Source organism: Serinus canaria, chromosome 1 (genome assembly GCF_022539315.1).
Source record: "Serinus canaria isolate serCan28SL12 chromosome 1, serCan2020, whole genome shotgun sequence".
NCBI classification, from domain to species: domain Eukaryota; kingdom Metazoa; phylum Chordata; class Aves; order Passeriformes; family Fringillidae; genus Serinus; species Serinus canaria.
The window spans coordinates 25,434,976-25,459,384 of NC_066313.1; the positions used below are offsets into that span (position 1 = coordinate 25,434,976).

Consider the following 24,409-nt stretch of genomic DNA (forward strand, 5'->3'; position numbering starts at 1 on the left):
CACCACAGTTTGAAGTCTCCCAGGACAGGTTACACCATGTCCTGTTAAGAGGCAAGATGGAGTCATAAACTCTCTTTATCTGCAGAGCATAATGTTCCAGGCTGAAAGACAAAATCTTTGTGTTGGGTTCTCCATCTTCCTGCAGACTGCAAGTGGTTTATTTTACCCTAAATGATACTTCTTGGGACTGTGACGAAAGGCAGGGTGACTTGAACCCTGCTTCAAGACGAACAGAACTGACACAATTGTTTCCTTTTTTCTCTTGGCAGAAATCACACAAGGGCCCGGAGATCAAAATGGCAGCACAAGGCATGCTGGCTCGTTTTGCTGAGCTTTGCAACTTTTCCTCCAAAAACAAACTTGTGTAAAGCTTCTGGGACTAGAGTCGCGGCAGTTGGAGACTGCAGGCTGACTTTATAAAACTGTGTCTCGTGAAAGTTTACCCTCATTCTGAAAAACCCTCCCGATTGTTTTTTAAGTAACACTCCATTTTCTCTGACTTCAAAGTGCATCCCTATACCATAGGATTTTACACATTTCCTAGGTGTGTTTTCAACAGAAGACCACAGGAGTGTTAAGCCGTGAGAGAGAGATCCCTAGCCTTTTCACAGCCCAACAGTATCGCTCCCATCTTGCTGAAAAAGCTAAAGGCGTCACAGCATGGTTTGCAGCCAGTTCCATCGATTTCAAAAAGAAAAGATGCACCAAGCCATTTTAAGATTAATGAAATTACATTTGCTGCTGCCTTTCACACCTTTAGGCTGAACTAAAGGACGAGAGCATTTATCCCAAAGTTATGAGACGCCAAAACTAAAGGTTAGGGAGCGCCCCATATGGGACTGCAGGTGCGACCTGCAGCTTCCGCAAGCCGGCAGAATATGGAGCGGGGACGCCCCTAACGCAGTGGGCAGGGAGTGTTGAAGCCCTGCAGCTGCTGATCCCCACGTGCCTGACGATGCCAGCGGTCACGGTACGGCTTTCCAAGGGGGAAAGCTCCCTAACATTTGGCTGCGAAGCCGGGCTCAGAATTTGGGGCCGGTCACAGAGAGGGGACCCTCCTCCCCTGGGCTGGCCAGCCCGCCGGCCGGCCTCCCTTCCCCTCCCCTCCCCGCCCCGCCGGCCGGCGGAGGGTCCTTCCCCGGGGAAAGTTGCTCGGCGTCCCCCGGGCGAGGGGCGGGGGAGTGCGGCGCTGTCCCCGCCGCCTCTCGCCCGTGTCGCCGAGCTATTTATTTAAATCGCAGATAAAGCGCCTCGCCGCCCGCCCTGCCGGGGACACGCAGTCTGGGCGCCCGGCGGGGCGGGCAGGAAGGAGCCCATGGCCGGGAGGGCAGCCCCGGCCCCCGGGGCTCTGCTCTGCGCCCTGCTCTGCGCGGCAGCGGCGGCGGCGGGGGACGGCCCCGAGGACAACCCCACTCCCGGCGCCTTCGGCCACGTCTACCGAGGCTCCGTGAACATCAGCTCGGAGCGGGTCTACGCCTTCGCCTACCGCAGCGAGCCCGGGCAGGTAGGAGCGACCCCCGGCACGCCGGGGTCCCCGCGGCGGGGGGAGCACCGCGTCCCCTCGCCCTCTCGGGTGGGGGGTGTGTGCCGGGGAGGAACCGGCGCTGCTGCAGCTCCGCCGCTGTGCGGGAGCGGGCCGGGCTCTCCCTCTGTCCTGCCCGCATCCTCCCGCCGCCGCGGTGGTCGGCAGCCGCAGTGCACCTGCGGGCTCCTTTCCACCTTCCTTCCCCGGCGCGGACAGGGCTCCCCGGGGCTGCCGGCTGGGAGGGTGCCGGTGTCCCAGGGGCTGCGGAGTGGGCAGGTGGATTGGTGCCCCCCACCGCCAAAGGGGGGGTTTGATATCCAGCAGTTCTAGCAGCAGAATGCGTTTGAAGTCTAGAAGAGAGTTGTGAGGATAATAGTACTACATTGAAAATAATTTTTAAAAAACAACACCAAACCCACAAAAAAGCCAAACTACCCAAAAAAAAAAAAAAAAAAAGAGAGAAAAAAGAAGTGTATGTGCGTGTGCACTTAATAAGCCTTCTTAAATGCCGTTTTCCCCACTACGCATTTCCTTAGGATCAGGGTGCTCTCCCCTGGTAGCCCGGAAGGTGAGGCAGGGTTGTGCTGTGAGGTGTGTCGTGGGGAGGATGCAGGGCAGGGTGGCCAGGGCCATCCATGGCTGTTTGATGGTGAAAAGAAACCTGTCCTCTATGTATACCCATTTATTGTGGGTTCCCCCTACCCCACTTTTTTGTCGTGTTTATCTCAAGTAGCTAAGTGGTACCTTGGAAACTCTGTCTGCCCCCCCCCCCCCCCCCCCGTTTTTGGATTGGGTGTTAATTAATTGCTGAGTACGATGATCTGATGTACCAAAAGATGGTGAACTAGGTAGATGACTCTTCCCTCCTGTCCTCAGTTGCACAGAACAAAAGAAAATGGAAACTGTGGCTTTTTCCCACACTGTATACTATGCAATAAAATGCACCTGGTATTTATGGGCCAGCAAGCAGTTGGGTGTCTGGCCTATGATGCAACTGAGCCCAGCCTTACTTAACTGTTGGGTGTCACCAGTGATCTCAGGAGGTCTCACCCAAAAGCACACTTTGGGCTTGAGCCTCCTTTTGGAAGCTTGACGAGGTGTAAGTTAGGTTTCTTCAGGTGTTACAATTATTGGGTATTATGATCAGGGCCTATTGGCAGTCCAGATGTTGTCTGTGGCTTGTTAGCAGAGACAGCATGAATACTGACTTCAGTTAAAATTAATCTGGTTTCTTCAATTTAATGTGCTGTTTGAAGCTGTGTGATTTTGCTGGACCCCTCTGGGAAAAAAGCTTTCTCTCCTGGAGAGCTACACCGGGAGGAAGCACATGGCTGCTCAGGGGTGTTTGCAGGTACCTATATGCAACTTCTAGGCTACTTCTAGACACTGAGCTCTTCCTGTGGCTATGAAGTACAGACTCCTCAGTACAGACTACTGACTTGCTTAAGCAGGAGCTTTAATGGACTAATCTCCATGGTCCTGTGTGCTGGAACATGAAGTCTCTGTAGAGATAGGGTCAAGAGCATATTTAAGAAGGGGAAATTCAGGTTTGAGATTTAATATTTTTTTCAATGCAGAACTCACCAAGCACTGCCATGAATATGCTTAGGGGGCCATGCAACCAGCTCCTGCTAGGAAAAGTGTTTGGAAGATAAAAACTCTTTAAATAAAGATGGAATTTCATTGGAAGTTTTCTGATGAGGGATGCCGAGAACAGGTTCTGATAGTAGAGGAGGCTCCAGAGAGACTTTCTTATGGCCTTTCAGTATAAAAAAGCTTATAAAATGATCAAGAAAAGCTTTTTACAGTGTAATGACAGGACAAGGAGGAACAGTTTTGAACTGAAAGAGTGTAAATTTGGGTAGGACATAGGGAAGAATTTTTTTATGGTGAGGCACTAGAACAGGCTGTCCAGAGAAGTTGTGGATACACATAATTGGGAGTGTTCATAGTCAGGCTGGATGGGGCTTTGAGCAACCCGATCTAGTGAAGCTATCTCCCTGCCCATGGCAGGATGTTTGCACTAGATGATCTCTGAAGATGATCTTCCAATTCTGTGATTCCTCACTGAGCTCCGCAGGTGCCATTTCTGAGATCAGCCAGTGACAGCTGGGAAGAAGGTGGCTGACCTAGTTGGGGGTGGCTGTGGCTGTGTGCAGCCCTTTTCCCAGCTGTAGCCCTGAGCCCATGAGAGGCAAACGTGACTGGAACTCCTCTTGCTGGCATGGTCAAAGGTTGAGCTGTATTGGTGTTCCCGTGTTTCCCTGTCGTTTAGAATTGCTCAAGATTTAGAAGCTTGCTAGTGGAAACCTTGGCCTTTAATCACCAAGTTCTTGAGGGGTAGGGTTTTCTTATGCAAAAGTTGGGAAGGTGTTTAGGGACATGCTGTCTTCTTGGTGTTGAGTCTTGTGAAGGAATGCAAGCCCTGCAAAAACTCAGTATATTAGTCATTGCCTTTTGCTACAGTCCTAAGCCTTAAACTGCTAGTGAGGGAATACGAGCCAGTGTTTGCCTGTTGCCTGCCACTTGTAAGCTCTCTCTGCTCTTCCTGGTCTTTTTGGTCTCTTCCTGTCTGTGTGCTGATGGCAGTTTAGCCAGAAGCCTCTGATAACTCAAGGCAGATACTACGTGGGCAATTAACCTTAGTTACAGAAAAGTTAATTGAATAAAAAGAGCATTCCCCATATGGAAGGGCTGCAGTGGATGAGTTTAATTGCTTTCCCCTCTGAAACAAAGTCAGGTCTGGAGTGATCTGGTTCTGAAAATAGGAATTTGTTTTCATGATGCTGTAAATTCTGCTGTTTTCCCCTCTGCTGCTCTCTCTCATGAGGCCAGGCCTACAAAGCAAGGGAAAACTTGGGAACAAGGACAAAATGTGAGGCTTGGCTTGTGATCCATCAACCCTCTGTAAATTTTCTGGTTACTGATGTGCTGGTTACTGTGGGTGCACAGGCATGTCTGAAAATACAGCTGAATAGAGCAGTGCTTGGATGTTGGATGAGAGAAAAGAGGGAACAAGACCTTTTCTCCTGCTTGGTGCTTTAGAGACTTGCTGCTTTTTGAAAAGTGTTGTGCTTGCATGATCTCAGAGGGTGTTCTTCATCCACATCATCCTCCTTACTCCTTGGGATATGGAAATACATGCAAGACAGGAGGGAAAAAACAAGTGCCATGAGGGTATTTGCAAGCAGATAGATACAAGGTGAAGAAACCACAGCTCAGGGCTCTGCAGCAGAGCTGCTTTGAGACATGTGGCTTCCTCTCTGTACAACTTGTGGGTGAAATGAAAATGATGATACGTGTATGTGGACCAAATCACCTAGCTGAAACTTCAGTGTAAAACATCTCTGTCTGTGGAGGGGGAAAAGCCTTCCTATGTGCTGTGCAGAAACACTTGTCTTGAGGTAGGAGAGCTCACAGTCTTTTATGTGTTAGGATTTAGGCCTTAATTGCTGAGGTGGAAATGTGAATGTAAAGCTGTGCTGAGGAGAAGCACAGCCACCTCTGCTTAGCCTTACTGCTAAGACTAAGGGGGTAGTCTTACTGCTTTTTGAATTCCCTTTTTTCCTCTTCTAGCTGCTCTTTGAAATTTCCCCCCTGTACAGCTCTTTGTTTAATTTTTAACTTTTAACTCCGAGTGTAAAAACTGTGTCACTTGTTTCTGTGCCCTCGTGCTTTAACAGCAAAGGCAGATGTGCACTGTTAGAAGTCTGGTGAACAATTAGTTGAGCAAACAGGGTTATTTTGTTTTAGGATTATTTACACTGGAGACATCCAGGATGGGGGTAAAAAACAAGCACGCTCATTCCACATGTTCAACATGTCCCTGCTTGGGAGGGAGAAAGGAAGGAGACCTTTGCTGATTTGCTAGAACTGCATGTGCAGTGCTTTCCTGCTCAGAAGACTGAAAAAGTGCTGTAGAATGTTTCTGCTGGATTTACCACAGACTGGAAAAGGCTTTATGTGATAAGTAAGAGAACCTGCTTAGTTCTATGTTTGCAGTAATACCAGCGTTTTCAGAAAGAATTGTGTCTCTGTGTGTGTGTGTGAGTACTGATGGAATTCAAAGTGAATGAGACTTTCCACCACTGTAGGGTCTGGCAGTTGCTAATGGTTAATTTGCTGAAAACACAAACTGTACTAATATTGTGCAGGTTGGTATGTCGTGTACCAAATTGTAAGCAGTCCAGGAGAATATCATGAGAAAGAAGACATCTGAAGTTCTTTTTCCTCATTGGAGCTCAGGTCAGCTGAATGTATGATTTGGGAAATACTTGCACTATATTAAGAAAACCAAGTATCTCTGAAGAGAACAAGTTTCCAATTTTCCATTTGTAGGCAAAGCTGCTGCAATCCAGACACAGTTCTTGGACATTCATGCAGTACATGTTGGTTGCGATGAGCTCGGAAGCTGAGCAGTGGGCTGTGCCTATTTTTAGAGAAAGAGTGGGTGCTATTTCCCTCCTCCTCCCTTGCCAGGACTAGGAACAGAGCCCCAGTCCCAGTTCCCATATGGCCCAACTTACCATAAATTGTGATTGACAGTTGATTAATCTGTGGCTTCTCTGCTGAGCAGTTGTGCAGTGCGAGGATGTGTAGCCCTGGAGTGAGTGTCTTGTCTGTGAAGTCTCTCTGAGGAGTGATGGGTAAAAACTTACCTTCAGTGGTGAGAGGCTGTGTGCTATCAGGGAGGGTTGCTACTATCATTACCCTTTCTTTTTTCAGAGTTGCAGATAGGAAAAAGTTGACATCCCTAAAGGAAGAGCAGTTTCAACACTAACAAGAAGATCAGAAGTCCTCCAATTACATGCCTTAAATTTTGTGACCAAGTACCTTTTCCACCCAGAGAGCACAATGTATTTGTGTTCCTCTGACCTCTAGTGAATGGGTCTTGTTTCTGAGGTGTGGATGGTAGTTGTACTTGCTTTCCTTAAGGCAAGAAGCCAGAACCTCTATGTTTCTCTGGAATTGTGTGATGACTCACACAATTGCTCAGACTAAAGCCATATGTCCTAGCTGCAGGAAAACTCTTTGATCTGCTACACAGGGCAGCCTGGTTTAAAAAGTGGCAGCGATCAAATCTATGTTTGCTGTTCTCTGCTGTTTGACATACTAGTGTAGGTCTCACACCAGCAGCACCCATGTCTGTTATAAAAACTCTAAGAGCAATATTTTTTACCTCTTGCTTCTGAGCTGGCTTTGGGTTTCACATGTAGGAACCTTCAGGCTAAACTACCTTGAAATATTCCCATGGTGTCCTGCACACGTTCTCCATAATGTTAGTCTTGGCTCCAGCCCAGCTTTCAGTCCTCAGCTGCACCATGCATGCAATAAAATTTTAGTCTTCTGTTTGGAGAAGGCTGAGCCTGAGCTATAGTGAGGACAACAGGCTGAGTTCTGCCTTTCCTTAATGCTGAGTGGAAGCCCACCAGTTTGGCCACAGAGATGTGGGTAAAAATCAAAGAAATTGGGAAGATTACAAATAGTTGCATGAGAAGATCTCCTGATGTTGGTAGAGCTGCTGTTATTACAGGATCTCCAGGGCCTGAACACTGTTGGTCTTTGGTTGCTGGCTCTAGTCTGTTCACCACAGGACCCTGGAAGAGCTTCAGCACACCATTTCTGGAACCTAATAGTAAATGTCTTATGTGACAGGAATGTAGGCACAGTGTCAAATCCAAAAAAAAATCAAAGCAAATTATAGTATGTGATGTCGGAAGCCAAGCAAGGTTCAACAGAATCCCTTTGGAGTAAATTTTGTGTATATAATTTATATTTCTTAAAGAAAACAGGCAACCCTAGGAGGTGACAGTGTAGGCAGTGTAGAGCACACAGCACTTGGAATGTGCTTGCTGCTTCTCAGTGGGTTCTCTTGAACACTCCTCACCCTGCCTAGGGTCACACAAAACGCTTTTTCTTACACGGGAAAACAAAAGTAAACTCTGAGAGAAATTGCATGGGGATCTGCTAAAAACTTAAACTTGACTGTTGTTTTTTGCATCAGAAAATACAGTCCTGAAAACTCTGACAAAAGTGGGATATCTTAGGTGAAAGAACAGTGTGGGATGTGGCTTTGCTTTGGGCTGAGGATAGAAGCAACTGAGATCCCCTCAAACTTAAATTCTTCTTTATCTTTCTAGGATTTTGCACTTTGTGGGTTTTCCTACCTAGGAGCCAAAAAGAGAGTACATCTTGACAGAGGCTATCAGTTTGCAGGCTTTAGGGGAAAAAACTGAAAGCTGCTCTGGTTTCTTGCAGGGTAGCCAGCAGACCTTCAGATGGTGACTGCAGTGCTGGCAAGAATTTTATTTTTATTTCTAATGTGTAAGCTAATGCTGTCAAGCTTGATAACTTGTCCTTGAACTGAAGAATCTCTTTTGAATTTGAATGTTCCTCTAAATCTTAGTCATTCTCTTCTTGTTGGGCTGTCATGTTTAAAATCAAAGCTGATCAGGTTTTGTTGTTCCCTCCCCAGCCCCAAGATGTTTAGATTAAAAAAGAAAACAAATTCTGTATAAGAGAAACTTCATCAAAATGCCTCTCCTCAGTTTGAACTCTTTCCAAGAACAGTGCAGCAATTTATTATACATTTGCCTTGTAAGTAGAGGCTGAAATGTCCTCAAATAACTTGTGCAGAAGTTCTTGGTAGGGAGGTAAGCTTTTTCTGTATGGGCCTCATCTGCTATTTCAGGGGATATTTAAGGAATCCCAGTGCAGACTGTAAAAGGTATATTGCAAGGGTGTGCCATCTGCTCAGTTTGAAAATATAGATTAGTACATTTGCATAAGCAAACATAATTTTGTGCTGTGTACGCTCGGAGAACCACAGAGGATTTCAGAAACAGCCTTCCTTACTTTTTACACTGATATTTTTCTTTGAGCGTAGAAATAGCTACTTCAGAGTAGTTTAAAATAAATGGAAAATGGTTTTTAAAAAAGACATCATGCATTACAAGACATAATTCAATCCACATTCAAAGTGTTGAACTTCTTCACATACTGAAGTGAAGAACTTGGTAGCCAAGAAAGACCCAGGTATCTAAGTTCTGACAGCAAACCCCAGAATTATTGTGAGGAGCTTGGAATTACACAGTTACAATTTGGAAAGGTTATATACCATTTTCTTTCAAGGGTTGGCCTGATCCAGAGTTCCAGCTGCTGTGGTTTAGGAAGATGCAATTATTGCAGAGTAGTTTGTTCCTTAACTGACTGTTCAAAATAGGATTTTTTATTTTTAACGTACTTCTGAAGTTTGGGGGTGTTCAGAAACAGGTACCTACTTCATCCAGCATAGCAACTCCCAGTTTCTCCTTCTGGCTGTCCTGGAGACTCCCTGGCGACATTGGTTAGAGGACAAAACTTCAATAATGGAAAAAGATAAATATTATCATGTTTTATATTTGTCTTACTTTCATTTATGCTTCACAGATACTGTTGCAAACAAGTGAACTCATGGGAAAGTCCATGGCAGACTGTAAATCCACACAGCGCATTTGCACAGAGTGAAACATTGAAATGAAAAATACTAATCCTGGAGCAGTTATGTTAATGTGTCCAAGGCTGTGCTTGACATACCCAGAGTCTGTCTCTTCATTAATGCTGCTTCAGGTGTTTAATACTCCTGGCAGAATGCTGGAAGAAAACTCTGGGCCAAGGTTATTTGACAGATTGCTTTTGGCAATTAAGTCTTATTGACGTTGGAGCGCAGAGACAGAGAAAGGCTGAAAGGGAATGATCCTCTGAGCTCCACTTGTGCTGTTGTCAGCCAGGAGCAGTGCTCACATCTCATGGGATGGCAGAAAAGAGGTTCTCTAAAACCTGTCACTGTCTCAACTGTTTTCCTTCTGGGTCTCAGCTTCCTCTATTGCCTCTTCAGTGGGAAGATCAGCAGAGCTGGGCGCTGGTGGGATATTCATTCTCTGCCTCCATTGCTCCAGTCCATCTGGCTCAATCCTACTTCACTTCATTTCAGGGTTTGTATAAAAATGAAGCGCCTCTTTCTCGTGCAGCAGCCGGCAGCAGCAGTTCGGTGCCTTTTGCACACGTGTCCTGTGCTGAGACCTTTGGTTGTTGCAGCAGTCAATGTTTGCCTGCCGGATGTGTTCCCTGCCCACGGGCCTGGCCCGCTGCCTCGGCAGCCGCAGGACCCGGCGCTGTCGCAACAGGGGCTGCTAATCCCAACAGGCTGCCAAGGAGCGGCTGGCGTGTGGGTGCGGCAGAGAGAGTGGTGCAGCCCTGGTGTGACTCAAAGGCTTTGCTTAGCAAGAGCTTTTGGAAAGGAATCCATGGTAAAGCCCTTGAAAACCTTCGCTTACAGCACAAAGTGTTGTTGCAACCTCCTGCCTTGCCCTTAAATTCACATCCCCACGGTCTTAAGATGATGTGTAATCTCTGTGGCAAATGCAGATTTAATAATCGGTCCAAAGATTCTTTCATGTCAACAAGAGCCTAGTTTATTTTGCGTAATATTTGCAGCCACGTTGGTTCTGTTCAGCTGTGCAAATTTGGGGCTGGCTCCTTCTGCCTGTTCCCATCTAGAGAATGGAATTCAGTTGTACTTTTTTTCCTTTCTTTTCTTCCCTCCCCCTATCTCCATGGTGGAGGTGGAACTGAAGTACAAATATTTGTCTTTCCTGGTCTAACACGTTTTTATGCAGAGCTGAGAGCTCTCTCTTTATTCAGCTGTCTTATTGCTCTGTCCACCTTGAAGCGCAGGAGAAACTTCAAGGTCAGTCATCTGAGAGACAAAACTGGCGTGAGCCTGGCTGGTGAATCGCCCCTGCACACGGCAGAGCCTTGGCATTGGGAAGGAATGTGAGGAGCAGAAGTCTCTGGAGCACTCCTGACCCTGCCTCAGCCCCGCAGCACAAAAAGCAGCAGTGTGTTATTGCTGACAAATATTTGTGCAGGGCTTGCCTTGTCCAAGGCAGCATTTGGTACACAAGTTTGTTTCCCAAGATGAGAGTTTCAGCTTAGAGGGTGCAGGTGAAGTCTAGCACTGTATTACAATGGCAGCTCCTACTGGGAGTGTACAGGGAACGGGAAGGTGCAACTAGTTTTCTGTAGGGCTGTCAATGATCTGCTCCAAAATGAAGTCCCTCAGCAGTGCTGGCAATGCAGGAGTGCCAGCAGCCTGGTTGACCCCATTTCTGTCCAGGCAAAACTTCCTCCTCATCTCACCAGTGCTAAGTGAGTGGGGATGGATGGACAGGAGGCTCATAGTCTTTGTGGTGATTATAATTTTAAATTAAAACACTGCTTTTTCACTGGTGTTCCTCTTGTCTCCACATAAAGTTTTGTGTTGGAAGGGGGAGGTATGTGTGATGGGAGCAGTGGTTCTGTAGCAGGAAGGGTTCTTGAATTAGAACTGCTTGTTTTTAAAATGAAATAACCTTTGGAAAGGTGTGGAGGGGGAAGCATGTTTGAAATAAATAAATAATTTTTTTTTCTTCACCTCCTGCTTTTTTTCACTCTTGTAAAAATATTTTGCTGAAGGCAAATGCCAAATGACTTTCAAAGGGAAAGATGGGATTAGTAGCATTGACTCAATAGTGAATTCATTAAATCTGTACCATGAGACTGGGTATGTTGTCTATATCAAGGCAAGAGAATCCAGGAGCACAGCATGGATTACAAGTTTAAGGTAGGTCAAATAGAAGAAGGCCTAAAAAATAATAAACATCTATTTATGAGTGTTATATTTTTATCCCTGTCCCTTCTGATGCTCCTGCTAGACAGTTCATCCTGCCAGGGAAAATGTCTTTCTCCAAGACACTAATTAGGGTTCATTCTAATCTGTAGCACTAAATTGGAGAGTGAGTGACAGCAGATGAAGAGAAGCCCTGGTTGCAGTTAAATGGTAATTCTTTTCTGTGCTTTCCCAACCTTCCTCATAATTGCACCTACATTTTTTTCTGGACTAATGCCCAAGCTTATTTCCAGGTCGCCAACCATTAATTGGGGACTTCTTGTGCAGGTTTGGCCAGACGGCAAATCCCACCTGTTTGGTTGCAGTGTTTGGCAGAAATAGCTGTTGTATAAGAAAGATGCCCATCAACCAGAGCTGTTGGGAGCTGCTGCTGTATCCCTGAGATCCTGTGAGGGGAGAGCAAAGCTGTACCCTGGGATGGGGATCTGGCCTCTCACTAGAAGTACAGGATCTGCCCACAAGAGGCCCTGTGTTGCTGTGGGGATGGCAGCAGGGTATATAACTAGATGAACTGGAACCTCAATTGCCATCTGTCCAGCTTCTTAATCACCCTGTTTGTTTCCTGGACTTTATTATAAAGATATTGATGGGGTTAGACTCAGTGTGATGCTCCAGATTGGTCTGGGTATGTGCAAATGTAGGAGGAGCAGAGGTATTCATTGCAAGGGAATTGTTGGTATATTGAGGTGAAATTTAAGTTACATTGGGATCTTCTTAACAAGCTGTTCTGTAAGTGCTGCTTCTGGCTTTCTGATGTTCCTCTGTGTTTGAGGCACCTTGTTTGAATGTGGCCTGGGAAGCAGCTTTGCCTGTGTAGAGTGCAGAGAGAAAGGTTAGAGGGGGGGAAAAAGTGTAGTGGGATCCCATCTGTGAGCCCATACTTGGGCCATAGTTGGTCCTGCCTTGATGCAGCTCTGTGTTGCCCCAGATACTATCAGACCAAAAAGAGCTCAAGGCACCAGAATATGGGCTTTTAGGAGAACAGGACAAAGAAGTTATAACCACCTGTAATAGAGAGCAAATACAGAGTGCTGAGCACAGTAAGGATGTAGAGAAGTCATTATGGTAGTAATATGACATATACCAGTTTTCTTGTGTGTAATTGCTTGGATTTAAAAGGGTGTTGAGTCTTGAGACTCTTACCTCCCTCTCCTGATATTCCTATTTCCTACACATATTATCAGATAGTGGAATAAGCAGCAAAGCTGGATAAATGTTGTAGGTGGTGTATAATCAGCTTAGTTTTGTGGAGAGAGAGAAACCAAAAGAGGAGTCTGGTTGCTGGATCACAGCAGAGGGAAAGGACTTCCATTTCTCAGGCTTTCTCTGTCAGAGCATTAATCACCAATGCTTTTGTTTCCCTTCCCTTGTGCTTCTCTAGAATAGATGGGAAACTTTCTTTTCTTACTGAGGATGATCAATCACCATAACAGGTCTCCCAGAGAGGTTATGGAGTCTCCATCCATGCTCAGCTGGCTCTAGGTGATCCTGCTTGTGCCTGTTCTGGTCTCCCCAGTATAAGGAAGGTATGGACTTGCTGGAGAGAGTCCAGTGCAGAGCCACGAAGCTGATGAAGGCACTGGAATACCTCTCCCATAAGGAGAGGGCTGGGAGGGAATTGTACTCATTTAATGTACACATACTCATGTACAATTAAGAAAACCTATCTGTAATATATGCATAACTCATGTCCTGGGTTATGGTCTGTATTTGTGCAGTCAATGGAGAAGAGAATTTCCCAATCTCTGGCTTGTATTTAGGGATAGTTGAGGATGCATAAGCCAGTAGTGATATTTGCTGTGAGTTTGATGTGAGCTCCCCATTGCATTGAGCTGATGTGCTGAGCCCTGGGGGGTTCACAGAGCCATGTCCAGCCTGAGGCAAGCAAGAATCACTTCACTTGTGGAGGTGGGCTTGCTTGAACTGTTTCATGAGCAAAAAGCTGCTGGACAGGTAGCTGAAATGTGTTCTTTCTGCAGTGAGAGTTGTTTTCCCCATGGGTGAAGAATTGTTCCATGTCCTTGCAGGAAACTGGCTTGACCATTGTGTCTTCATGCTCCTTAGATTTCTTTTCTTGTTCATTTCCAGTTGCTTCCTTCATGTCTTCCTTCCCTGTCACAGCAAACACCAAGAAACAGGAGCAGGAGCTTGTTCAGCCCAGTCCATGTGTTTCCGAGTTGCACCAGTGTGTGCTGGCTTGGCTCCTTGGGGCAGCTGCAGGGACTAAGGAAGCCACTGAGTTGTCATCCAGGGCTGCTGTGGTGACACCTTTCAGGTGTTCCTTGTGTGTTTTGCTTTGTGGTGCCATGTTTCTTAGCTTTGTTTTAGCACTTCATGGTGAAATATACTTGGAAACAAAATTGCATATGTAGTTCTTGTGACTGGAAGGAAAAACTGGAAAGCAGGCCAGAAGAGCTTTGCAAAGGTTTAGAAGCCAGAAGGCAATGAGAAAAGATACCCTCCTATTTCAAGGGGCTTTAAATTAATTTTTTTTTTAAGACCTAATATTTTAGGAATTGACGGCTGTCGCCTCTGTATTATGGTAATAATGTCAGGAAAACTGATGCTTATGACTTTCAGGAAGGTGTTTTGTTCTACTAGATTCAACTCTCATGTGAGTGTAGAATCACCAAACAAGAATAAATAGGAAATTTTCTTTTACTTGGAATTGCAGAGGTAAGTAATTTCTCTGAAACTGGTGTCCCCAGGGTGAGAATAAGCTGCTGTCTCTGATAACTCTCCTCCTTCTAGCTTCCTAATTCTGTATGCCCTTTTCATAATGTGCTACCTCCTTGACCCTTTACTCGTCTTGGAGGGTATAAAATCAGAATATCTGTGAGAAGTATTTTACTGATCTAGTGAGAGCTCATTATCATCTTTCAGGATGTGGCAGGTTTAAAATGTGTATATATTATCTACTTAATATGTTTTCATTATTTCAAGGCCTCTGGTTGAGATGGACTGTTTCTTATCATATGATGAGTTATGCACTCTTGTATTTTGTATTCTTTGTCACTGTCTACAGTTCTGGAGAGGGAGCTGAAGGGATGCTGTTTTCAAATGGAAATGGTGATATTTCTATGTGGTACAGACAAACTTCTTCTCAAATAGTGAACTGAGGGTGTGTTACACCACAGCTGTCCTACCTCTGCAACCATGTGGTGGCCAGTGATAATGTAAGGAGAAATTTCAATTGCTGGTGCAGTGGGCTGCATTAAAACATTTTTCACAAGCAGCCTTTCTTGTCCACTTGAGGGCAGTCAGCAGTGTATTCCTGTTTTGTTACATGGGATTATGGTCATATTGGAATTGTTTACATGAGAGCCAGCTGCTGATCTGCTTTTTCATCCTTGGCTCTTGATGTCATCTTTGTGACTTTCCCAGTAGTGTTGATTGAGTTGGGCACAAAAGAGTCTGGCAAAAAAATTCTCAATTGTAGCTTTCAGTCTTTGTCTTGTGTGTCCCCTTCTGCTTGCTTAATTTTTGTAAGATAAGTTATGCAGGTTGCTCCCAACAGAAGGTACTGAACTCTTATGTATTCTGCATTTGTCCACTGTGTCTTGTCTGACAGTCACCTCTGACCTGGGCACAGGGCTGCGATTCTGGACTGCAGCATCAGCAGAGAGGCACTTCTGTAAAGGACTTCTGGATCTGAATAATGAGTCTAGTGATAAACACTACTGATCTCCCTGTGCATATTGTCAGCACCTAGGTCAGACTGAGGAAGGAGGAAAGGCTTCTCCCACCTGGATTTGGAGCTGCCTTGTTCTCTACCTTGAGTTTATGCTCTTTTCCCACAGGTGGATGCTGTGCGGGTCTATGTGAACAGCAGCTCTGAGAACCTCCAGTACCCCGTGCTGTTTGTAGTCCGCCAGCAGAAGGGAGTGCTCTCATGGCAGGTCCCACTGATTTTCCGAGGCCTGTAAGTACTGGAGGCTCTTCTTTGTGACACACTCCTCTCTCTGCACACTCCTCTACCAGCTGTATTCATCAGCAGCCTCCCTCACGGGCTGCATCTTGTAACCTGTGTACACTGCGGGGCTTGGTTGGTCCTTGCTCAGTGACAGCTGGGTGTAGGGAGAGCAGGATTTCATAGGTAACCTCTCACCTGGCAGCCTGCTCTTGGCTCTTAGCTTCTCAATATGTGCACAGAGCACCAGGAGGCTTGTCTGCAGGGATCTGCCTGTGGCACCAGTCACTGAATCTACCACACATCATTGGTGTCATTCCACAATTGCCTGCCACGTGTGCAGGTGGTTCCTGGGCTCTGGTTTGGGGCAGGGCTTGAACAGGCTCATGAAAGAGCACCATAGCTTCTGTGCAACAGTGCATTTGGGGAAAAGGAGCTTCTGTTTCTCACCTCAGAAACATTTAAGTTAAATTTTTGCTAGGGGGTGGTTGTTTTGGGGCTGCTTCTTTATGAAAGCAATGCTGCTTTGTATCTTCATTAACCCCAGGGCTCGTTGGGCTGCAAATAGAGAATTTTCAGGCACCTTAATCCATTTCAGATGTGAAGCTTCATCCTGTGACTGAATCCTGGTGCCAGCAGCAGATACCCTGCAGTGTTTTGCTTGATGCAGGTGATGGGTACAGCAGTGGCTGTCAGTGCTCTCTTTGCCTCCACTAAATGGCAGATGTTAAGAAATCTACAGCTGTCGTGGGCATCCCCGAGGGAAGTGAAATGTTGAGGATGACCAGTCCCTTGGGCAGATTGCAAGAGCCACAGAGGTGGAGCTTGAATGGTGAATAAAGGAGTGAATGCTCCTGGCCTTTTAGATGAGAATTTCAGCTATGCAAACAGAGGCAAAATGATACCATTCTTACTATTGCTGAAAAACCTCTTAATTGCTCCTCTCTCTCTCTCTTTCCTATCCAACTTTCTCTTCCCTCCTTTCCCTGGCTGTTGTAGCTATCAGAGGACCTACAATTACCAAGAAGTGAGTCGGACCCTCTGTCCCTCTGAGCCAACACCTGAAACAAGCCCCTCTGAGCAGATTATATTTGTGGACGTCGCTTCCATGGCACCATTCAATATTGCATATGAGCTGCTAGTCACCAGGCTGGAGAACTTCCAACTTGAGTAAGCTGGGATGTGAGAATACAAATACAATTTCTTCATGTATCATTTGAACATCACTTAAGGGACTTGGTCCATCTGCCTACTCTTCCCTTATCTTTCCTTCCTCGGGGGAAAAAATAATTTCTTTTGTTTAATCTGAGGGTACTTTGGGTGTGTTCCAGCTCTAAAAGTTTTAGACTTCAACATTGTGGCATTTGTTTTCTAGGACCAACAAAGCCTTTAACTTCACTGCCAGCCCTTCCCAGCCCCAGGTAAGGAGGAATCCTGTGTAGATTGCTTGTATGTCTTACCACATCCAAGTGTTTGATGTCATCTTTGATCTTTCTGTATGAAGTTCAGAGTTATATACTAATACAGTACAGAATCTAGAAAATATGAAAGCTAAAACTTAAGGCATCAATATGTCTGTTAGAAGAGGAGGCATGTATGAGCAGCACCTCCAGCTGAACAGCTTTGCTTAGAGCCCTGCAGATACAAATCCCCTCTTGAATGAAAATGCTGTTGGCAGTAACTGTAGAGATACAGAAACTTGTAGAGCTAGGAGGGTGTGTGATTTACCCAGGCTTCTGGGACTCTGTTTTTGTTGTTGCTTTCACTGTTAATAACACCATTTAATGTTAGTTTTTGTATTACCGGGCATCCCAGCTAATCCTTTTTGCTGACAAATGTCTTAATCTGGTTTGCAGATTCATGCAGTGTTTTATACTGTAGAAGCATAGGGAATGATGGTGACTCTTTGTAAGCACTCATTACTTAGGATTTTGTGATTTGAATACAGAATGTTTAGGATATGAAATTAACTTTGTGTCTGTGGTCTGATTTTTTTGTCACAATTAATAATATGAGATTTATGACTTTTAATTAATGACCAGGTGTATGGAGTAGAAGACTGCTTCTTAATTGGTATAATGCTGAAGTTTTTGTTAATCAAAGTATTAAGCAGTCTTTAGGGGGTAGGAAAAAAAGATGATTTAAAACCTAGATGGGTGCTGTAAAAGAAAAGTAACAACTGAAGGAGATGTTGTCTGGAGCCCAGCTTGTGCCTGAGGGCAGAAGCAGAAATTGGATATGCTTGTATAGGTGAGGAGTGTTGGCTGGACGTGCATTTAACACTTGCAGTGTGTGCAGCAGAGAACTGCCAGCCTCCATGCCCTTGTGTTAATTCTGTACCTTGGTGCAAGCATGGCTTAGAGGAAATTATAGAAGTGTCCTCTTGGACTAAAAGGTGATCCTCATGCCCTTAAAACTTTCCAAGGGGAAAAAGTGCCCCTGGGAAACCAAGGAGCTCAGTCTGCCCATGTCCTTGCTTGGTGCAGACAAAACTTGCTCTGCTAAGGAAACTGGCTTGGTGAGTTTGCACTTTGTAGGGACTTGTGGTTGGAGCCAGCACTCCTTCAGCAGGGAAGGGACTCTGCTTGGGCAGGGGTGCTGGGAATAAATGCTTTAGTAGAAATGGACAACTTGGAAAAGGCTTGGGTGATTTCCTGTTTGTCCCTGCCCTCCCACTTTGGGGCTGTAATTCCTGGGGGTTGGCATGGGGGAAGAGAAGCAGGAAAGAGCTGGTGTGCTTTAGTGCTTGCTCAGCACTAAAGTTGATGTACCAGAAAGGGAGCTCTACAGTTGGGAAAGTCTCAGGTGATGATTTTGGAGCAGGGGTGGTGGTAGCTCCCAGCATGGCAGCAGTGGCTGCCTGGTGCCTGTATGGAAGGGAGGAAGGTGGCAGGTGGCACTCCTCAGCCTTGTGTCCCTCTGAGGGGTGTGACGTGCCCATCAGCCCCTCGTGGTAGCTGTGGCTGAGAGCCTGAGCTCTCAGGGTCTGGCCTCCAAGTGGGATGATGGGAGCCCCTGCAAAAAGCATCCTGCTGGGGCAGGCACAGGAGCCCCACTCCTCCAGCAGCTGGCTGAGGTAATGCATCAAATTTTTACTGGACAGTGAAGGAGATGCCATTCCTTCCCCCAGGAATATTGCCAGATATTAGTGTCTCAAATTTTTTTCAGAGTTACAGCTGAATTATTTTCAAAGCTGAAGTGCAAAGAGAAACCCCCATTATGCTTTGCCATCAAAGCAACAAACAACCCCCAAATCCCTCAACTAATATCAATAATTTATTTATGAAACTCTTGACACAGTTTCAGCCATTTGACCTAATACTGTTCATGGTCTCTCTTTGAGGCAACCCATTTGAGAAAGCCCATGATGTTTTCCATATATAAAAATACAGCCAGCAGTATGGAAACATCTGGAAATTGCTCATATCAATGTAAAATGGAATGGGGTGTAAAATTAGGTCACTTTAGCTTCATCAGGTGGGAAAAAGGTGAAGGGATCAATGCTGTCTTTTGCACATTGAAGATGTTTGTGTCTAATAGCATACTGTGCAAGGGGGACAGTTGCCTGTATATATTTAATCTGCTCTTCTGTAGTGTAAGGTCCTAATATTTGAAATCTGATTTTTTATGAAAGCCATCCACATCCAACCCCAGAGCCCATCTTGGGCTGTGCAGGTAGCTTAGGAAGGTGTTGAAGATCCTGCCAAGGGTGATTTCTGGGTCATGTTTCTTGTACTCTGCTTTCTCCACAGTACTTTCTGTACAAATTTCCTCAGGATGTTGATTCAGTCATTATTAATGTGGTGTCTGATGCAGCCTACCCGTGCTCAGTTGTCTCTGTGCAGGATATTGTGGTAAGTCTGAGCAGAGAAGGGTAAGGAGCTGCCTGCTGGAGCTGTCTCCAGCTGTGAGGGGGCTGGGCCCTGCAGAGGGAAAAGCCCAAGGCAGGGCTTTGCCCTGGTGGTGGAGGGAGCCCCTGAAAGAGGAATGAAAATTCTGTGGGAAAGAGGCCAAGAGAGAGATGCTGAGTTCAAGCAGCTCATACTGAGACTTTTGTTGTAAATAGGTGAACAAGCTGTTCCTTTCTAGCCTATCCATAGGAACACATTCCACAGAGGGACTTTGTCTCCCTTGTGAGGTTCCCTGCTGCTCTGAGATATGGGTCTGTCTCCCATGGAGGGTGTTGGGTGGAATGTTGGTGGCTCAGGGAGGGAACAGTGCTGTTCCCTTGACTCTCCCCTGGCTCAAGACAGGGAGGGACTTGGAGGGACTTCTGATTTTCAGACACACAATGTCTTTCTTCCTTGAGTTTTGCTCCTTTCTGTATATTTCATCCCCTTTCCCAGGGTGTTCCCTGTCATGGGGGTTGGCTGTTGCTTGCAGCTGGGAAATAGCCCCACACTTACTCTCTTTTCCCACCTCACTGAATAATGCAGGGGGCTGCAGTATAGGAGCAGACAGAGATGTAAGATGTTCTATTCCCTTGGATACCCCAACTGGTGCCTTTTTTTGCTGTTCTGTGCTGTTTTCCAGCCGGTTTCCTTTGGAAATAGTTTGGATGTTGTCCCTGGTTTAACCCTTAGCTGTCTGTTTTAGTGCCCAGTGTATGACCTGGACCATAACGTGGAGTTCAATGGAGTTTATCAGTCTATGACAAAGCAGGCGGCCATAACAGTGCAGGTGAGATGCTGGTTTGTGTCCCAGTGTTTTCTGCTGCCTGTGTAGCAATTAAAACCTGATCTCTGGCCTGTTGGAGGGGAGAGGCTTTGTGTCTCATGGATTTTCTGTCTTCTTGCATCCTTCTGTGCAGAGAAAAGATTTCCCAGGTGAGCAGTTCTTCGTTGTGTTCGTCATCAAGCCAGAGGATTATGCCTGTGGGGGTTCTGTGCCTTCTTCAATTCATGGTGAGTTGTTCTGGGAGGTGGATTTGATTGCTGCATCTGAGTGATGGAGCAGTGGGTGTCTTTTGGGACCTTCCAGCGGGATGCCAATGGGTGATTATGTAGGTCTGTCTTATCCAGGTAGTTGTGAGGAGGAGTGTAGTATCAATTTGATATTGTTGGGAGGGTTGAAAGTCTCGATAAATGCAGGAGGTGGCTGGCTAGTACAGTGCCTGGCATGCTGGGGTTATGTGCTTTTCAGCAGCACCACTGGGGCTTCAGCAGCACCTGGGAGACACTGGAGTCATCCAGGCAATGCTGCTTACAGCCTTTTGTTTGGTTCTCACCTCTGCTCCCTGCTGCTGTATTATCCTCCTGGCTCCATGGAGTCCCAGTTCCTGCAGAGAGCATCTTCTCCAACTGCTATCTTGGGATTTGTGACAGCTCTGAACTTGGGGGAGCAGGAAAAATTGGTAATTCTGGGAGAAGAATTTTACAAAAGACTCGTTCTAGTGTCTTTTCCAATCAGAAAACGCTGTGTCCACTTGCTGGGCAGTGGTAAAAGCAAAGTCTCCACCACTCATGTAGTGGCTGTAACTGAAGTGGGACCATTCCTATTCTCAAAGCCTCAAAGCTTCCTCCCTGTAGAAGAAGCAAGACTGCAACCAGCAGATATATTGACTCCCTCAACAGCTTTTTACTACTCCCCTGCCACCTTTCTGCTCCAATTTTCCCACAAAAAAAAAAAGGACTGTGCCCTTTGGAGTGTCATTCTCTCATCCTAATGCTGTCAGCAGAGCTCTACTGGCCAGATGTGCGGAGCCCTGCAGAAGCAGAGCGAGTTTCTGGAGTAGCATCCTGCACAGAAGTGTTTTACTCACAGAGATTTGTCCAAAGGCAAAAATGAGAGAACCTCTCCTTTGGGGATTAAATGAATAGGAGTTGAGATGCCTTTGGGATTCAGACATCCTGACTTAAGCAATATATGGAAGGCTCAAAGGAGGGATTTCTAGTCTGAAAAAAAAGTTTGTGAATAGGGAGGAGGGGGGAAACATTTGGGAAAGGCTGTTTATTGATAGATCAGAAAACATTTTAAAGCAAAACCACCCCACATTGTAGTGAAAAGCCAGACCCTGTTGGTTTTGCAAGTTCAGAGAACCAAGATCAGTCCCAGAAATCATTAATGTTGATTGTTTTTATATTTTCTGTACACTGCACCTCACAGGGAATGTCAACCGAACCTGGAACCTGCAGAGGACAAAGAACCTTCAAGTGACAATTGTGCCCTCCATTAAAAGTCAGTGTCTTTGGGTAGAGCAATGCAACTTTTTTACAGGGGAACTTGGCACTTCTGAATACAAGGGTGGTATGACTGGGCCAGCAGCCTCTGAAGGAATGGTGCAGACAGCACCAGCAAAGGAGGCAAATCCACTTGGAGCCTGCTCCCTTCCAGGAAGGGCTGTGTGGCCCACCAGCTGGCACTGGGGGTGAAGAAATGGGGGGAGATGGTGCTGAACAGGTTCTTTCAGTTCCTTTTGAAGAAAGCAAATGGGTTTGGAAGGGCTTTTTGGGGCTGGACATTTTTACAAGGTGGTACTGCTAACCCTGAGAGGTGCTGTTCCTGCTCTGTGAGCTGACTGATCCCTTCTCTTTCCTCAGAGTCTGTTTATGTCCAGGCCATGTTCTTCAGCTTCCTGAGTTTCCTCTCCTTTTACCTGGGCTCAGTGGTTGTTGCTTTTGTGCACTACATTAGGTGAGTCAAGGGGTTATAAAAGAACAGCCTTTCTGTTTGTTGTCATCAGGGACACCACACCCTACAGAAAATTTGGGATGAGTAGGGTGGCAAGCATCTAAGCAGATCAGCTGAAGGAGTCCATGACTGTTCAGTGGGCTCCTACTGACCATCAGCCAGAAAATACTTCTTCCTCTGCTATGGGGACATGGGAAGGATGAAAATCTAAGGGTCTGCCCTCCCAGTCTTGAAATGCCCCAACCTGGTGCTCTCTTATTTAAGGACGCTGGGCAGCAGGTGGGAATTGTGAAGGGACCAGTCTGGGATATGGAGTGTGAGAGCATGCTGGACTGAGAATTGCAGTAAGTGGCAGTGACACAAACTGGGCCTTGGAGTCCCAAGAATGCTGGTTCCCTTCCTGACCTGCTCCCCCTCCCCCAGACTTTGGTGTCTGGGCTTGTGTTGGGAAGAATATCTGCATGGGCATGGCTTAACTTGAAGACACATCAATGAAAATACATTTCATTGGAACAATTCAATGAAATTACTTAAGTGTTTGCTCTTATTTGCTGCTATTTTTCTGTGTTGTGGGAATATGTGGGAATAGGGGTTTTTGTTTGTTTGTTTGTTTGTTTTACCATCTTTCTGCTTGACATCTGCATTGACAGGGGTGATAGGGGCTTCTTAAGCATCGTGCTAGTGAGTGCCTCTAAATCCTGCTGCCACTTCAGGACATTCGTATGTGCTTGTTCCCCTGAGCAGGGAAGATGGGTTTGGAAAGATGGTGTGGAGGTCTCTCCCAATATACTGAGCAGTGTAGGACAGGATAAGTCATGGAAATGGTTGTCCTACCTCTGGTGGATAGCTGAGGGGGTGAAAAAGCCCTCTGCTGCTTTGGAAGTTAGAGGGGTGGACAGCAAGCAGTCATGTCTGAGTTGTGTCTAGTCCAAACAGTATTTTTCTTTTTTGTTGTTATGTGTGTTGGTTTCTTCTGTGCTTATTTTTGTTGGTTTTATTTGTTTTTTTAGAAGTTGCACCATATTTACCTGTTGGTGTCCTAGATAATCCTGCCATGGCTGGCAGGTGATGAGACTTCTTGGCTGTCTCATGAGTGCTGTCTGTTGCTTTGCAGGGTTCAGAGGAAGGCTTCAGCTGGGAGATTGAGCCCTGAGCATGGTAAGGTCTCTTCTCTGTCGTGTGACAGCTTTGAGTGAACAGCACAGGCCCCAGGCCAGGCACAGGACAGGCTGTCAGTCAAGTACCTTCTGTCCTGGAGCTATCTTCCCTGGTAGTTCAGACAGTCTCTGGTGCTGAGGAAAGATGTCAGAGCTTCCTCTCTGCCCTCACAAGAGTGGACCTTTGAAGCCAGCTGTCCTGAGCCTGGTTCTGACTCCTGCCCCTAGGAGCTGCCTTTTAAAGGGGTGGAGGAAGGCCAGGCCTTGCCTGGAGCTGGATACAGGCAAATGTTCCTGATGCCAGGTCTGCAAATTTTTAGACAAGGCACTTTTGAGAATGTCTGCTCTTACACTTTAAGAATTCCTCTGCCTGGTTTAAGCATGGGGTCTTTTAATTGAATCTAAATGTTAAATTGCTTTTCACTGGACATTGCAGACAGCCAGGTGAATGAATGACTAACAGAATTGGATAGTGGTGTTTGTGATATTTGTGTTGGCATTGGATTCAGTTTACTTTGTGCTGCACCCACATTTCCACAAGCTGCAGCCTTCTGCCTTATAAAACCAGCTGCATCTAAGAAGCTGCCAGTGAAAGATGGAAGATTTTGTCATGTGGATGGGGGGCACTGGGAGTTCTTGCTTTCTGGTGAGGCGTGGGAGTCTTTTCATTCTTATTAAATATTTAGTGCCTGCAAAGTAGTTCAGAGCATTGGTGCTGAGGTCATTTGTACCTCTCTCCTGGAGGAAGGGAGGACTCAGTCTTGGCAGCATTGAGAGGTTCTTGATGTTATTCCTTTTTTGATGTGAGCATTTTCAGTCTCTCCGGTCTGCTGCATCCTATCAGATAAGTTTGGTAGTGTAACGGAGCTGTGTTTAATGGATCAGCAGTGGAACTTCACTCTGACTGGCATTAATTGGCTAAATATTTTTGCTGAGGACCTGGGGACATTTGAATTCTTAGACTTTGTTTTCTCAGCCACTAAAAGATCCACATGTGTTCCTGTATTTGGAATACATGTGAAAGGGTTTTTTTCAGAGCATGTACAGGGAACTGTAAAAGTATCCATAAATATAATCTAATTTTATATCATTTGGGATGGATCCTGCTGTAAAACAAGAGCAGGTCTTAGGGCACTGGAGCAATGGGAAGGGCCTGTGTGTTGGGGAGTTTGAGTAAGCTGAAGGGACCTGTCCAAGGCTGTAGAAGAGCTCCAGGGTGCTGACAAGGAATCACTGTCTAAGACAAGGAGGCACAGTCTCAGCCGGGTGAGACCAGAAGTCCCAGGGAGTGCTGCTGATGCTGCAGCTGAGGTTTAATGTGCTGAAGCCAAACTGCCCTGCTGAAAGGTGGAAGTTAAATTCTGGTGTTTGGAAAGTTCCCAAAAAAATGCAGGGCACAGATGCTGGACTTGGTATGGACCTGGAGAGTGGAGAACTGGGTTGCTGAGCAGGGAGGACTGCTGAACAGCATCCCTTTG

At 46.0% G+C, this 24,409-nt stretch overlaps 1 protein-coding gene across 2 annotated transcripts in view; it reads left to right on the forward strand.

The window, feature by feature from the left end:
* The first annotated feature begins 1,127 nt into the window (after positions 1–1,127).
* Positions 1,128–24,409, forward strand: part of SIDT1 (SID1 transmembrane family member 1) — a 39,910-nt gene continuing 16,628 nt past the window's right edge. The window contains exons 1-10 of one of the 2 annotated variants that reach the window (XM_030234126.2): positions 1,128–1,504; positions 15,035–15,156; positions 16,144–16,314; positions 16,520–16,565; positions 18,897–18,998; positions 19,741–19,824; positions 19,955–20,048; positions 21,250–21,321; positions 21,684–21,777; positions 22,889–22,932. In XM_030234126.2, coding sequence (XP_030089986.1) covers positions 1,316–1,504; positions 15,035–15,156; positions 16,144–16,314; positions 16,520–16,565; positions 18,897–18,998; positions 19,741–19,824; positions 19,955–20,048; positions 21,250–21,321; positions 21,684–21,777; positions 22,889–22,932 — 1,018 coding nt within the window. In that variant the 5' untranslated portion in view covers positions 1,128–1,315. The remainder of the gene's footprint in view (positions 1,505–15,034; positions 15,157–16,143; positions 16,315–16,519; positions 16,566–18,896; positions 18,999–19,740; positions 19,825–19,954; positions 20,049–21,249; positions 21,322–21,683; positions 21,778–22,888; positions 22,933–24,409) is intronic. The other variant, XM_030234125.2, reaches the window with a different exon arrangement.